Source organism: Neopsephotus bourkii, unplaced genomic scaffold (genome assembly GCF_033783945.1).
Source record: "Neopsephotus bourkii isolate Nb327-2 ecotype Australia unplaced genomic scaffold, CSIRO-AGI_Nbou_v1 NB_1780, whole genome shotgun sequence".
Lineage (NCBI taxonomy): Eukaryota > Metazoa > Chordata > Aves > Psittaciformes > Psittacidae > Neopsephotus > Neopsephotus bourkii.
In genome coordinates, this window is record NW_026902254.1 from 4,023,955 (window position 1) to 4,041,585 (window position 17,631).

The following is a 17,631-nucleotide window of genomic DNA, read 5'->3' on the forward strand; positions in this document are numbered from 1 at the left end:
ACCCTGATTTTGATTTTCACATCACTAGCACTATGATGAGAAATTACACAGGGGGTCCACATGCACACACACAGGATTCATACCAGAAGAAAAATCTTTTATATTAATTTTACTGTTGAAGCCAAAGACCCTGATTATTGTCTAGTTAATATGAAAATCTTTCAGGTTTAAAATACTTTTTATAACAATACCTGAGGCTTCTCAAATGTTTCTTGTCTTAAGCTCAGAACCCCACAGCTCTTAACAGATTTATTTTATGCACTGGCATTAACAAATTTTTATAGAAAAACTGAAGCACATTCCTCATTTCACAGTGGTAAAAATTTATACCTTTTATAAAGGAATTTCATTTCCTTATGCAGAGCAGGATTTTATGCATTGCTTTTAATCAATAAAATTGGTGCAGTTCTTATTTTAAATGGGCCTTTTTAAGAAAAACACACAACTGCCTTTACATAGAATCCAAAAAATCAAAAGGGTCTCCAATTAAGAAAACATTTTCTGTTGTGCTGAATTCATGTTACCGTACTGTGAGCTCTGACATTTTGTTTCTGTGGTAACCAAAATCAGCTGATTAGTTGGCATGGCAACAGAAAAGATGTAATCCCAGCAGACACACTCTAATCAATGCCCCCAGCACAGATGGTCTCCGGAGGATCAACAAGAAAGAGGCTGGCAGGCATTCAGTGCATCACGTGGCTGCTCTAGACTAGGCCAGGAAAAAACTAAAAAAGAACATTTCTCAAACTAACCAATAGCTTTTTAACCCCTTCACTGCACTTATTAATTGTAGGAATTTTAACTGCTCGCACCAATGAAAAGCAGCTTTGGTCCTGTGCCTGTTGCTTAGAGCCTTGCTCTCCTAATGGGGCATCTTTTAGAAGACTTCTCCTTTTATTAACTACCATTTCTCAAACCTGAGTCGCTGCTTGAAAAGAAACCTTAGGCTTACACAAATCTGGGAAATGCCTCCGTTTCAAGGGCTTCATCTATAAAATCCAGCTGATGGCCCCAGTGTTGGGTGCAGGTTCAAATACAGGGTGCTCACTAGCCTAGTGGCAAAGGTCCTCTCCTCTTCTCCTATGGGTAAAAAAATAACTCTCCTCTGCCAGTCTATTGGGAAATACAAACCACTAACTGCAAAAAAACAGTTTGCCCACACTTTACAGGGATCTCTTGCCCTCTAAAGACAAGCTGGGCTATTCATATTCTCACTGTTAGGCATGTTGTGGCCATACTTGTTTGAAAATAAGAAATGGAAATGCCATTTTATATATTTGTCCAATACTGCAGCATGCAGTGAGTTTCTCTAGCTAGGAAAATGTTGACATGAATAAAATGCAGCTGCAGATTTCTGATTCAATATGTGATGAGAACTATTTCAGCCCCTTATATCAGAAAATAGTGAACTTGCAGCTTAGAGGTTGGTTGTGAAGCTGAAAAAGCTATTAACAGAGTTAGTTTGTATTTTTGCATTTGTGGAACTAAAAACTAATTACTTCTTTGTGGTAGTTCTACTGGGACAAATGCAGACTTGATCTAAGGACCTACACAGTCCATTGGAGTGCTGCTTATTGTGAGAGGTCTGCTTTGTTCCACCACAGATACTGTGAGAGTAGGAATTTACCTTTGGGTACAAGATCTCTGCCCTCGGTATCTCTGCTGGAAGTTACACATACACAGCTGAGACAGTGTTCAGCTCTAACTTGTTTCTGAGAGGGTAATGTATTCTTTTCTACCTTGTTCCACTAACAACTCTGTTTTATTTTAAATTTGCTCTTAAACATAGTTACATTTTAAAGATACAGCCATTAAATCCCCCTAATTTTCTCCTAGAATCCAAACCACATCCCCACCTGAACTTTTCTACTGGGACACAGACGTTTATGTCGGAATCTGCAGGGGAAGCATCAGGGCTGAAGCAGGCTGTGTGCTGCCAAGGCAGTGGCAGACAGAGACCTCATTGCTCACACAGGACGGTGCTATGAAAGGTGCCTGTGGACCCCTCATACGAGGTGTGCACCCAGCTTGGTGCTGTAATGTTCTGCCATGATAAGCAAAAAAACCTAACTGAATCAAGAAAATTGTGCGGTATTTACTGATTCAAAAAAAATATCCTGTCTTATATTTGCTATTGCATTAAAACTTATGCAAAGGGAAATGATACAAATCTCTTTAGGAAGCTCTTAAGAGAAGCAGCTACTGTATATCACTAGTACATGTCCGCTGCACATGGCCAGCACACGACTCCTTGTGAGCAGGGAGGTAGCAAAGTGGTGCTATCTAGGACTATCTGGTCTCTTTGCAGCTTTCTTTCTCTTCGTGTCCATGTAAGTCTCTGGGGGCTGGAGCGGAAGAGCTGGAATGATGACACCATTAAACACACACCTCGCAGCTCATCAGTGCTCCACACACCAGCAGCTTCCTCTCCCCCTGCTTTGAGCTCCACTCCAAGAGCCAATAAGATGGCAGAGAAGACCCTACAGGGGGATGTGATGCAAATATGTGCTAGAACAGTGTAAGATATGTAGGTGCTGGTCATAGTACTTTCAATAGCCAGTGTCTTTTTTGACTCTAAAACCTCCACAGTCCTGCAGGCGAAGGGCCAAAATGGATAGGTGATCTCCTGCTACCCCTTCTCCTTTTGTGCCTTTTTCACACAAAGGTTAAAGTACATACTGATGAACACGTAAGATGGAAAATTATAATTTCCCATTAATTTATGAAAGAAGACATTTCAATTTAAACTTTTTTAATGTAAGGAAATATTTGTCTTAATTTGTATTTTCTACCTTTTGGTACTGTTTTTTATAAATACATGGCACTCAGTTTAATTACAGGACTAGAAGTGGCCAATGCATGAAGATAATTCACTATCAATTACAAATATTGAATATTCACTAACTGCGTATCCAGAGCATGTTTAAATCAATTGACTCCTTCCATTGACTTCACTGCCCTTTCGACCAGCATCCTACTGTATTAAATCACTATTTTCCTAGAGATTTATAGCCCTTGGACTGGGTAAGTATCAAATGTAACACATACCATCCCAAATGGTAGGTACCAGCAATGTGAAATCACATTGTTGCTTTAAAATCAAACCCAGGGAACAGGAGATGGGCAGGTTGGATTTAATTGATACAACTGATGGCTCTGGCAACCTGGCATTATGTGCTTCTCTTGCAATCTCTCTGGGAGAATTGCAGAGGATGCCCACAGAATTTTCCAGTCACATAAGGAATATAGAAAATACTAACTAAATGGCTTCAAGGGTTTTTGGTATTGAAATGATTGTAGCCTACCAGAAAAATGCAACAGCCAATTTTTTCACCCTTATACACACTGAGAAAGAAAAACAACATGCTTTATTGAGTCTTCCCTGTTACCTTGGTAAACATGGGTTTTCCATGCTGAGTGACCATGGTGCATTGATCACAGTCCACTGTGATGGATGAGTTGTGGTATGACTCTTTTGAGTGCTTGAGAATGTAATACAGGTCTGTTACACCTCCTTCAAAGACAGTGCTAAAATAACGAGGAATGAGGGTCCTTCCAATTGCTGTGAGGAAAAGACAAAGCAATATTCAGCAAATGCTCTAGGTTATAAAATCTCAAACCATTTTCTAACAGAATATGAATAATTTTAAGTGCAATGAAATCAAACTTTCATTTAATGAATATAATACATGTTCTCTGCTGTAGAAACGAAGTTGCGCCTGCTGCCATTGAAATCAATGAAAATGGCTTATTCCATTCAGAGGGAGTGGGCTCATCTTATTTAATCTTTTTACATTGATGGCAAGTTAGAGTCAGTCTTGAAACCATCTGCAAGGTTTTTTGTCCCAAACTAATTATTATACAGAAAACCGCATGGTGTCAATTATAACTGAAAGTTGGATATTACTCATAAATGTGTAGATACAAGTGTTGAGCATTTACAGAAATGTACACCCAAAAAGGCAAGGTGCATTTATATATTGGTGTTGTGTATACATATATGCTTGTCTGTGTGTGGGCACATGCATATATATAACCACCCATAAATACAAATACTCATCGCACACTCTTTATTGCAGTCCTACTGCTGCAAAATGAGAGTCCTGGGGATTGAAGAAGGACCTAAGAATGCAATACGATACATGATGTACAATATATGACTACCCACACATCTACCTGAGATCTCTCTTCAGACCAGAAGTATTTATTAGAGAGTCTCAGCAGACATTTGAACTAGTGTGTATGCACCACTTAAACACCAAACTATGGACTCAAGGTACTCAGTTCTGCACTGCTTATTCAGGCAAAACTCTCACTGAAGTCATACCTCTCACTTCAACAGCAGTTTCAGGTAAGTACTACAAAGTCTAAATCCAAATACATAATAGTGGGCTTCTGAGTGTTCTTCAGATGCACAAACTAGGAAAAGCACTGACATTAAAGGCAATTATCTTGTATGCAACTGATGTTTTCCATCTTCTTTTTTACACATAAATTTGGGTGTAACCACAAGCCTTGTATGACAGAACACTTCAGTGTATAATAGACTGATACTTCCATACCGAATGACTCAGTGCTTTGCATGCTCTAATCAATCTATAGTAATTCTGTTTGGTGGATACATAAGAATTGCCTCCATTTTACAGAGGGGAAAACCAAGTGATCTAAACTGTGTTTTGGAAGAATGAGAAAAGTCATCAACAGGCAAGACCGGTGTTTATTAGTTCCTAGTTTGTCTGTTGGGACTGTGGGGTGACTCATGCCTCCCTCATCTGCTTTATACTTTTGAGAGTAACTTCTGAAAAAATTATTTTCATAGGAGTTTTTCCAGCATACAAACAAAGGCTCCTGACCCTAAAAATGTATTTGCAAGTGGGTGTTTTAAATTAAAAAGTATGGCATTTTCACAGTAGTTCTGTGAAAACAGTTCCTGCTCTGAGCATTACAATGTGCAATATTGCATGATTGGTCATAAAGCACATTGTATGATGAAAATATACAAATATAGAAAATCAGGACTTGTTAAAGCTTTTGCTGTAATATTCAATATTAATATAATAGCATGTACACAAATATGCAACACTCTCTAGAAGTGGCTGACAATCCAATGAATACATTGAATGATGATTCTACAACTCTTGATCTTAAAACCCCCACCTACTCACCCTACTCACCATCCATATATTAATTTTCTGCAGTGTTTTACTCTAATTTAGGAAGTCTGCAGTCCAGTGTATCAGCATAGGACTCAACTCAAGCTTTAACTCAAATCCCTCCATGTTGGTATGGTATAGAGTAAAACGTGGAATTCACCCATCAAGTTAATTTCTTGCTCCCCTAAGGCTAATTAGTGCAAATTTAATTTCCTGCTAATCATCCTAAGCAGTGAATGTGTGATATGAAAATCCAGCATTCCTACTGAGTGTGATAAACCTCTATTCATGTGACTTATGCACTGCATAAATATCTTGAAAGTATTCTAACTGTATGTTATAGACCATTCCCAAAGTAGCATGGTCATATGGTGTTGCTTTCTGCCTTGTATTCACAGCTACAACACATTAAAGAAAGCTAGAAATGCATTAAATATCTTGTTCTTATTATTTTTCCTAGTAAGCATTGCCTAGGTTTGCCACACGGATATGCTACTGTGAACAACAAAGCGGGGGACCAAAAGGATGCAGAGGAATAAAGGTGCACATAAGGATATGCCCCCTGGAACCAGATTTTCAATGACAGATGCCCCTGCAGACCCTGTCTGACTGTAAAATTGAAAATAGCTAATGAAAATTAGTCCAGCATAGATGATTACAGTTAATGTACAGCTTCAGAAGAAACATTAATGGAAACTTGTGTTAATAAGCAGGCCTGTCCTCTCACCATGTGGCCTTGCCAGAGAAGACTGAAGCAGGTTCTCTCCTGAAACACTCCATGGCTTAAAAAGATCATTTCATTTCTAGGATAAACATGAAACTCTCTACAGTGGTAACAAAGTTTATTTGTGCAGGAGATAGTATTTCCAAGAACAACAGAAGGCTGTGGAAGAGCTCCTATAAAGTCCAGGGATCATCACAGACTCTTGTGTATTTTAAGTGCAAAGGACTTTTTCTCTGATCTTTTTCTCCTCCAAAACATAGGTGTGTATATGAGTATTCAAGCACTTACGCCTGTACACCCAGCTCTGCTGCATGCATACGTACAATCCTTACCTGATCATAGGCATATGTCAGATGCACTTTTCCTTCCCTTCTCACAGTAGATGGATACCCTCAGGTGTGGATGTACACACTCTAGCCCTGCCTGCCACTGTATGTCTCAACAGGATTCTAGAAACACCATGTATCTTCTGCCAGAGTCAGCTAATACTGCTTCCTAAAAGGACCCTGACTAATATGAAAGCAGTCATATGAAAAGGTTTGGTTTGGAAGGGACCTTAAATATCATCTAGTTCAAAGTCTCCTGCCATGGTTGCTCAAAGCCTCCCTATACATAGTTGCTTAAAGCCCCATCCAGCCTGGCCTTGAACACTTCCAGGCATGAGGCATCCACAACTTCTCTGAACAATCTGTTCAGTGTCTCACCACCCTCATGGTGAAGAACTTCTTCCTTATATCTAATAAAATTTTATCCTCTTTCAGTATAAAGCCATTCCCTTATGGGACAACTTGATACCTGTGACCTCAGGATGTAGTCTAGCTATCCTTGTGCCAGTAAAGCGAACCCAACACCTTGCAGAGCAGAGAGCGCTATACATGCTACTGACATTGAATTTCTTTGTGTTTTACAGCTTGGTTTTGAATCCACTGAACAAATTTTTAAGAAGGTATTTCTGTGCATGGTTTTGTAGAGCTCCTCCCTCCCACACCACGCTTCCTGAAAGGAGCATCATATGGACACCCTTAGAGCCAGCGCACAGACCTTAGACACAGGAGCACTGAGCACTGGCAGTAGCAGTTTGAGTATGCAGAGTGTGGTCTTTCCATCCAGACCCAGACCCAGACCAGAGAGTCTTCCCTGAGAGCAGCCTGAGAACACCCTGGCTTCAGGGTTGGGCTGCCAGGCAAATTTCCTTTCCAGCTTGTCAGGGGAATGCTTGCCCAGCTACTGCAAGGCTTCCTGCATACATCGTCATGGAGTCCCCTTCAACTGGATCCCCTTTAAGTCCTATCTACTATCCAACTGTTGCTCTGTAATTCTCCTCCAGTCTTTTTGCTCACCTGCCCCCATGGTCCAATCTTCCATTTTCTCATGTCATGGTTGCTTGCTTTGCACTGGTTATCTTCCAAGTTCCCTGTCAACTCCTAGTATCTCCCTGTCTTCTCTTCCCCTCCTTGCATGCTGCCCCTTTTTCTCTCACTCAGAACAGCTCCTGAACCTTTCCCAGATCCACCTGATTTCCTCATTCTCCTTATTTAAGCAAGCCCAGCTATCTAGTCACAGTTTCCTTGTTTTTTTCCACTCTCCCCAAAATGCCAGATTCACACCTTCTTGGTGCTCGTCCTACCCAGCCAGTCTGCCCCAGCTCCTCCTCCCAGGCTCCCTGCCCTAGCAGTCAGCCCTCTTTCTTGATTTTGTGTCCCACGTAACATTCTCTCTCTGCACTTACCCCCCCTCTGCCTCCTCCTAATAGCACTTAGAACAGCAGTTCTTTCTCCAAATTAATCCCATCTCTCATTCCTTCCTTCAGTTTCTCATCCAGCAAGGGACCAGGCAAAAAGGACCATTTTTGTCTGGGACCCCCACCAAGCCAAACATCTTCCCATCTGTGTTTTTCTCATTGACTTCCAACTCTCCCTCGGTCATCCTCCATCTTCCCCTTTCACCTCCCAGTTACTATGTCACCCCTCTCTTTCACAATAATGTCATGTTGCCCTGATTTTTTTCTTTTCTTTTCTCTTTTTTTCTCCTTTTCCCTCTTCTTTCCTCCACACTCAGGTCAAATTGCTTCCTTTGCAGGGCACCTGGATCCTGGGTGCATCCGCCAACAGTGCAGGAGAAGGAAGTGCTTCCTGCTCTTGTGCGCAGCACTGGCTGATCCTGTCCTGCAAGCTCTGCAGTGGAAATGCCCATGTCTCCACATAGCCCTGAGCTGCAACTTGCCTGGGTATTATTTGCAGTTGATGTGTGGGTAGCCCCACTTGGGCTCTTGCGATAAGAGTCACTGTGCTCCTGGGAAAGGGAGTCCTTGGAAATTCTGGCTGTCAGACTCTAATAAAGCCTGCATTGTATAGTTAAGAATGGTCACTTTTTCCCCCCAAAAGATTTATATATTTGATAAATTCAGTAAGATTCCCACAAAGAGGACAAAAGGGTTGCTCCCTGCTGCAAAGGTGAGCAACCCTACTCCAGAGCATACAGATTCTTAGACATTTAGAAAACAAATTTGCAAGACTTTTGTAACATTTTCTATTTGCAGGGAAAGGATAAATCCTTTTTGGATTAAATAAAAAAGAGCTAGCTAAAAGCAAAGCCAGTTTCAGCTTCATTGGCTCAAGTTTGGCAAAATTATAAATAATTAGAAAGAAGGCCTTTTAATGGGACTTATTAAACGAGATTAATAATAGATGCTACATCATCTGCCTGCAAGAATACACCAGAATAGCCACAACTGCAGATGCAGAGGGCCTGAGCCCAATATTTGGGCTTCAGAAAGCAGATGTAGGTTCGTACCCACACCTATACAAATACTAACAGGCTCTTACAGTCACATTACACAGAAAAGACCTTTTTATAGTGTGAAATGTGATACCCTGCATTGCAATATACTGGATATACTAGAAGGAAAATTCACCTGCCCCTCAGCACTCAGGCTTTAAATCACATCACTGGAATGCTGCGTAAATTATCATTTTGTCCCAAGCAGCATCTTTCATCCCCAGCAGAGTATCTGAGGATGCACTGTTTTCCATGAGAAGAGGGCACTGCCCCTTAATGTTTGCTTCATTTGTGCTAGCAAATCCCTAGATAGCAAGGCAAACTGACAAAGATCAGCTGGATTTAGCAACAGGTAATAGCTATTTATATGAAAATGTCTAGAAGAAAGGCATATCTGAAGTGACTATTTGGAACAAAATATAATGCTGTCACCTGCTGGAACGACGTAACTTTAGCCTAGTCAGTGGTGTAACAGCTTGGCTACATGTGATTTTTGTATACCTTTCTGGTGGATCAGAGACCTAACTACAATGTTAGAGCTGAAGTAAGGCAAGTAGGTTTGTGAGACTCCCACAGATATGAGCTGCCTAGAAATCAATTAATTCAATCTATGAACACAGTCAAGAAGCTTTACAGGTCAGTTACAGTTATATTACATATATTTCTGTGGAATTCTAAAGAAAAGAATGAAACTATCTACCATACTAAATGGCCCAAGGCCTGTCTCAGGGAGGGATGCACTAAGGCTAATGCTCCTGCTTTTTGGCTTGGGCATGCAACAATAATGATTAGGGTGCCCTCTGGCATCCTGATCCTAGCAATTATTATTTCCATGCTGTCCTTCCATTTATTTCCCCTTTTAAATGTGTTTGCCTGAGTGTAAAATACTTCATTCTCTCAGGAATATGTTTGAGTCTAAAATTATTCTGCCTTCCCAAATTAATCCAAAAAGTCCATTGATGTCTAGGTGGGAATTGACATAACTTGTGAAGTTCAGGGCTTTTGCAAGCCTCAGAGTAGCTATGGGCAAAAAGCCACTTTAAAAAATAGTCTGTAATATAATTGTGGCACCAGCACACAACATGTGGTGGTGATGGTAGTGTTGTTTTGGGTCCCTTTTTCCCCAAGGAAGATTTGCATTAAACAGAAAGTAAACATGTTTTTCTAGTTCACAGGAAACTGGTATTATTTGTGGGCTAGGAATAGAAGAACACTTCCTCCTTTTGTGTCCCAAAGATAGGCTGTCAAAATCTCAGTGCCCTCTCTACAGAATGAAGGTTCATGGCCTCTTTGCAGGAGCTGGGCTTCACAGCAAACCCCTCCTTGCTCGCTGAACTGCTCATGTGTTGCCTTTACAGTAGAAGCTGTCAGGGGCAAAGACCTAGATTCAACATATACATATATATACCATGTAAGATAAGTGCCAAGTTGGTATAGAAGCGAAACAATGGAAGTGTTAATCAGTGAAATAAAAATATCGGGTTTATTGCTTCCAGGCTGTTTTTTTGCAACTCTGAACCCTGTCAAATCCTATGTCTTCAATTAGAGCTAGGTTATAAAATAAGCACTAAAACAGACAGAAGTAAAAGTACAAAATATAAAAAGCATTTTAAAGTTCCACAGAATCAGCAACAGAAGGGAAAAAACCCACCCTGTTCCTATCATTTAAGGGAGCTCTGTCTGGAAGCTCTGGTGCAGCCTGCAGCTAATTATCTCATCAACATGCTATAGACGGGCTTGAGAAACTCCACTGGTTGGAGCTGTGGGTTTTTTGGCTCCCAACATAAAATGTTGAGCTATCCCATAAAGCTTTAGGCAGACCATGAAAGTGTCTTGCTCAAGTGATTATCACAGTTGGATCACAGTAATTAAACGGAGATGCTACAACTAGCTCTCCCTCAGCCAGATGTAAGGGCTAGGGAAGCCCAAAGATGACTTCCCATTGATTGCAAATGAGCTTTCCTGAGCACCCTAAAAGAAAACAGCAAGAGCTTTCTGTTAATTGCTAATTGACATCTGTGTGGGCCAGAGTTCGGCATGTCCATTTACACACGTTTTTGAAACTGAAATAAGCAAATCAGTACACACAAGGCAAAACTTCATTGCGTTACACAGGGAAGTCACTGCTGTTATTCTGCTTATACTTCTATTTGTCTAAATTTGTCCCAGGGAGCTAGCACAGCAACTGTGCTCCCTCCCAGGCACAGTCCATCTGGTTGGGATATGGAGGGAGGAATCTCTCCAGGAAGTTGGACAACAGTAAAGATCCCGGTTTCAGTACTATGACCTGTTCTCTGGAAGAGCTGCAAGGCTGGTTGCTTGTGGCAATGCCCCTCCACCTTATAAGACCTTACGCGGTGAGTGATTCAAACCCAAACAACATGTATCTGTCAATCCCCCGGAAAAGCTACTGTCAGATTTGATAGTGCAGCATGAAAGGCAGTGAAAAGACAGTCTAAGAAGTCCAAATCCTGTCTCAGAGACGTGTGGGCCATGTTGATGAAACCACCCACATGCATCCAAGGCAGAATCTGGCACACACAGACCTGTCCTTTTTTATTCCCTATCTAGTGGGTAAGACTGGGCTCCTATCATTTACTTTACTTACAGAATAAAAATGATAATGTATGATTAATTTCCACTTTTAGGAAAAATATAGTTATTTATACAAATTAAATATTAAATAAAATTAAATGTATTATTTTAAATCTATTAATACATTAGTAATAATAACATAATTGTTAATAGTAGTATACTATAATATACTATATTGTTTTTAAAAATTCAGAAAACATCTACATAATTCACAGATATCATAGATTTCAAACTCCATGAGGTTTGGAAGACAGTGGGAGTACTACCTCCGTATTGCTAATAAAGCACAGCTTTTTGAGCAGTAAAATTAGCTGTATATACACATTTTTCCCATGTTCTTACAATTTTGTTTTTATCTTTAGTAACCTACTTAGCCCTTCACGGAAATTGTGGAAATCTAAGGGTGCCAACCATCTTGCCTTTGTTCTCAATTTTGTAAGAAAACTGTAGAGTGAATGAGCAATGTGGATTCAGGACAGTGACAGAGTGACTTGAATTCTTTCCACATCCAGAACCCAATGCTTTGGGGTGGTTTTGTTTTGATCCATGTCATTTTCATGGTATCTGCAATATCTTTATTTTTTTTTTTATGTCAATAATACTGCCTACAGTTAAAAGCTACAGCCCAAAATACTAAAGCTTAAAAATTGTAAATGCCTACATTTCCCTCCCCAGTTCTTTTTATCCCATGTAATTTAATAATTGTGTTATGTTTGTGATTTCTCCAATAAGGGTTTTCTGCCCACATTTTACCCTGGTGAGGATTTGCCTCTGTAATTTTGATTCACTTGATAGTGTATTTCTCTTTCTCAAAAGTCTGTAACTAGCACTTGAATCCTCTAAAACACACTTGAGTCGAGAACATGCAACAGAAACTTCATGACAATGAGACCCACACCTTATGACCCTTATTATTATAGCCACATAATCTGCAAGTCAGTCTTAAATTCATTATCTCCTTGAAGAGACACAATATTTTACTATAATTCATTTTGGTAAAAACAGTCAGAAAACAACTATAAAAAGCTCTGTATGTGCCAGGAAAAAGCTGAACTGCATCAGCACAGTTTTTCATTGGGCTCAGCCAGCCTACTTATTACAATAAGATTTCCTCCCAACCCTTTCCTTATTATACTGGCAGCACACTGCCAGTCTTTTAAAAAATTGCTCACTACAAAATTCAGTCTTCAGATCTCGAGTATTTTAGCCTCAAGCTAAGACAGTTGATAAGATGTGGAGAGCACCCAGTGCCAGTGTTTGACCATCTCTTGAGGAAAATGCCTTTTCTTATGTTTAGATGGATTTTTCTGTGTTTCACTTTGTACCCACTGCCTCTTGCATTTCACTGGGCAACACTGGAAGAGTCTGGCTCTGTCTTCTTTACTATGAGCCCAGACTGCATATCCTTCTCCAGATGTGTCTCATCAGCACTGAGGGAAAGATCTCCTTCCTCAAACTCTCCCTAATGCAGTGCAGTGCATTGGCTGTTGGTGTCTTTGCTGCAATGGCATATTGCTGGCTCACAGTCAGCTTGAACTCTCAGCTCCCCTCCTGCAGGTCTCATAACCAGCACCTCAAACTCAAGCACAAATAGCAGAACACCAGCCTGGCACAGTTTTGTATCAGCTGCAAGCTTTTTGCTCTGTAACCCGTAACAGCACTCTAAGAACTCATGGAGTCTGTTAACTGATCATAAAACCTAAACTCACAGCCCACACAATTTGTCATTTAAACAACTGAGCTGGGTTTCTAGCAGCACAGACCAAGGCAGACCCTTACCTCACACTAAAAAATCCAGAAGTTCTTACAGAGGGCACATTTCTGAGAAAGCCTATGGTCTAAGCTGATTTTTTAGGCTGGAGGGGAGAAGTGTTTGAGTGTGGATTACCCTTAATTTTTCTCCACAGACAAAAGACGCACCTCAGATAAAGAAGCTCCAGTTTTAACTGTAAAACCTCAAAATCTTATAAATCAAACATATAGCTTTTCAGCAATGATATATATGAATAGTATAGCAAAGAGAATATTTATATTTGCATAAAAAATCTGCACTCTGAATGCAAATAAAGCCAGAACAAATGGTTTGCCTGGTCGCAATAAACAGCCACTCATGCTTCTGTTTGCTAATCTCTCTGAAGAAAGAGTATTTTAGCTAACTTTGTTCAACAACTGCAAAGAAGAAAGCTTTAAAGGCAAGCCAAAGAGGTTATTCACAGCTGTACGACAAACCACTGTCAAAACACAACAAACCACAACCAAACTCAAGCAGAAAATGACAAAATGTAAGACCGTAAAAATGATGGAAATTGTGCAGGACAGGCATTTTAGATGAATAAATGCAATCTGTACCAGCATAAAGGACCACCACAGCACAGAAAATGATACCCAGAGAAGTCGTCTCAAAAAATAAAGGCAAAAACATGAAATTCAAATGACAGGACACTGAAAGGAACAGACAAAAACCAGGCAAACCATCCACTTGTATTAAATCAAGCACACCCCGACCCCTGACTTCATCTGACCTACCAGAATACTGAACACAGCATAAACCAAACAGATTATGTAAAAGCACAAGCAAAATGACATTAAAATAAAGTCTTATCGGATGTACCCTCACACACTGCACAATTCTTTTATGTAAGTACCCAAGCTGGTCTGGGACAACACCTAGACAGAGAGCTCAAAACCCAAGCTTAGCTGCTGCAGGAAACAGGTGTCTGCTTCTCTGCTTCAGCTCCTGCTGGTGGTGGGGTAACTGACCAACCCACACATTTCACAGCAACCAACTCAATAATCTCTTGTTGATCTGAATCCAAACAGTTCCACAAAAATTAAGCCACCGGAACCACACCGACTGCCACCTTCAAGGATTTGGCCATTATCCTGGGGGTTGCTCCCCTTCCTCTCCAAGACTGTATACATATTCAAGCTATTGCTATGAAAGAAAGCATGTAGAAAGATCTGTTGGGCTACATTTTCTGGAGCAAAGTTCTGAAGACAGATGTCTACAAACATAATTCTACATAAGGGGAGAATAAACAACTGATAAAGTACTGATCTGAATAATGCATAGGTCCCTTTCACCCTTAGAAACATTATAAGAGAAGCAGTGAGTGACAGTACTACATCTGGTGGCTGGCTTTTTCACTTTTAAAGCTCCTGATTTACATCCAGGCTCAATCAGCAGCAACACACACCTTTCATTAGCTGTAACTCTGATTAATCCTGGGTTTGGTTTCAGTCCAGTTTGTATCTGCCAGACCAGCACCTCACACCACCACCATTCCTGATGAGAAGCCAAAGGACAAGCACAGGCTGCTGGGATCTCAAATGGTTCCACTCAGGAAGAATTTACCTTTCTTTGTGGATGCTTTCTGCAGCTATCCACAAGCTCCCTTTTACTGACAGAAAGCTAGAAACTGCACTTATGGCAGCTAGTTGAAGTTAGTTAAAACTACTCTTTTGCTGTGGTAGTACAGTGTAAACGTAGCCATCAATGTGTCTATACCGCATATTGCAGGCAGACACCAACTTGCTATGATAACACTCAAAGGAACCCCAAAGCCATGTGTCTGTGTAGCATAGCATCATGTCTAAGCAAGTAAACTCTGTGAAGGGGCAAGACATATTTTTTGGGGCTCCAAGCCAGATGAAAATGGTCACACACAGCATCTTGTCAGCTCCACACGTGGGCAGAACAGGCTCACATAGGCATTTGCTATATACACATAGCTGACATCCCCAATGTTGGAGGACTTCTCTTCATGGCAAGAATGAATCCCATGGGTAGGTGATGAGAAGAAGAAAGATAGCCCCCTCCCTGAACACAGGACTTCCTGCTCAAGCACTGTCAGTCAAGCATCACAGCACGGTCCACATTCAGGTGAAAAATATCAGAGGTGAAATGTGTTGATACGTGCATCAAAGTAACATAGTGGGGAGCGTGTCTGGAGAACTGGTGGGAGGTGAGGGGTTACAGTGATATGATAAAAGATACACACAGCATTCTCAAAATGCTCAAATGGCATTGAGCCCATGTGGATTGATAACCAGCATGATTTTTCTGGTAATTTTATGCTGTAGATGTATGAACAATACCTCACCAGTGGATAATATCAGTTGTCGGCTATATACATGTTTTATAACAACCAGAACACTTATTTTTCAAAAAGCCGTTGGTGGTTGGCTTTGATTTCTTTTTTTCTGCAGCAAAGCTTTCCCACTCTCTTTCTCTTTCAAGCTCTTGGAAGCGAACTGCAGAGAAAGTAAAAAGGTATTCAACATGCTAGACAAAATAATTAGGAAAATATTCTACCATTTTCAAATGTTTTGTTGGTTTTAAGAGTGCAGCTTGTTTATTACCCTTAAAACGATGGCAAGTGCCCTGTGTTCAGCTATACAAATCAGATGTCTGACACGATAATGTCAAATAATAAAGAACCACTTTCAGGAAAGGGCAAGCAATGTAACAGGTTCATAAGCTTCAGCCAGAACATGTTATAGGTAGTTTTTAATAAAATTTTATGCAGCAAATAATGCAGAATGCTCTTAACTTGAAAAAGGTACCATCAGTAGTAAGTGCTATAGCAAATCTGTGCTGAGGTTGAAATAGCCTCTTCTTATGTTTTCTGTCCTTTTAGCTGTATGATACATTTTTTCCACATTTCACAGAGAGTCATTATATCATCTTCTTGATATATTTTTGCTACAATGACTCACTGTGATTTCTGGAACCACTACAGGTAAGATGCAGCTCCCATAATGCTGAGCTGCCACTGTCAAGACAGCTTCAGGGACCTCCTGAACATAAAACGTAATGCAGACACACAGGATCAACCCAAATGCCACCCAGATCGACACCTGTGCTGATAAGAACTAAACTGAAAACCTCAGGGAAAATTGGAAAAATTAAGGACAACTGTGACATGATCCTTGCCCTGGTCCACCATACTTCCAAAAATTAACAGGGAGAAAGCTACAAAGGTGCTGGTTTCATTGAATTACACATGGAAATCATAGCTACCAACAGCTACCAACATCCAAGAACAATGAGACTGCAGGGAACCCCATGCTCCAAATATCAATCTACAACTGTTAATTTAATTGCAGGAAAATATATACAAACTTTATGATCCCATGCTGGAAACATACAAAAAAAAATTATCTTGAGGCATATTTTGTTACAGAACTGAAGAAGGTGGAAGTTATTCTCTAAAAGTTTAGCAATAACGTATCTCTTTCAGCAGTGTTGATAGGGTTAAAATGCAATGCTGCCAATAAGCATCCCTGTTGATATCAAGGAGAATGATCCAGATAGACAACTTGATGTTTTGTTATCTTAATATGCATATGACTATCTAATTCCAAATGCTACTTTGATAAATTAGATATATTTTTCAAAATCTACCAAATTTGAAAAGTGTACAGAAATCACCTAATATGGGAAAACCAATTTACTTTGGTATCTTTCACATCTCTTATGGTCAGACGGGACTCTGAATAACAAATGATACTCCACTTTGCAATGTAAACATGCAAATACGGTGCTGTCCACTACATGTCTGAAATACCCCTGGCTTTCAAATTTGTAGATATTTCACAACTAAGAATATTTTTTCTATCAATCAGCATGGCAAGCTCAGCCTAGGGTCTGGAAATGAATGTGTGTGCAGATTACATCATCATAGATAGATGACTCATTTGTCTACAAAACCTGGCACCATGTACAAGTTAGCTTGGTGGGAACCAATCCATACTTTTGCTATAAGACGAATAAAAATGGTGCTGGAATAAAATGCAGAAACGCTAGTCCAAAATTGTTATGTTGTGGGCATCCATTACACAGAAGAGTAATGTAATATTCCTACAAAATATTTTTTTTCACCATAACCATAGAAAAAGATCTTTGCTTCCTTCACTACCCTCATACATGAATATTTTCATATTATTTTTCACCCTGTTAATCCTGATCTTACTTCAGACACTATTCAACAACAAATCCTGATCCCTCATGGATCTCCACTGAAACAGCAGGAATTTTTATTGCATAACAATAAGAATTGAAGAAAAAGATCTTTATTTCTGTGAAGTTACTCATCTAAGGAGTAAGGGCAGAGGAGGAGTGCTGTACTCTGATGCACAACAGGTAGCTGCTCTGTTTCTCCTCCCCGTGTGCCTGAATCATGCCAATAAAGTACATTGCACACAACTTGAAAACCTCAGAAAGCCCCGGCTTTGCTCTGCACCTACTCACTTGTACAAACTGAATTCTGCATAACTTTTTGTTTAGCAAAATTGGGGATTAATTCAAAACTAAAAAGTCATTTTGCTATAAAAAAAGGAAAAATCACCCACATAGAACAATTTAAACAAATAAGAGCT

The 17,631-nt window shown here is 40.1% G+C and overlaps 1 protein-coding gene across 12 annotated transcripts in view; it reads right to left on the reverse strand.

Annotated features, from left to right (window-relative positions):
* Window positions 1–17,631, reverse strand: part of LDB2 (LIM domain binding 2) — a 387,404-nt gene that overhangs the window by 50,772 nt on the left and 319,001 nt on the right. For all 12 annotated transcript variants that reach the window (XM_061379723.1, XM_061379722.1, XM_061379720.1 and 9 more), the window contains one exon: window positions 3,390–3,562. In XM_061379723.1, coding sequence (XP_061235707.1) covers window positions 3,390–3,562 — 173 coding nt within the window. The remainder of the gene's footprint in view (window positions 1–3,389; window positions 3,563–17,631) is intronic.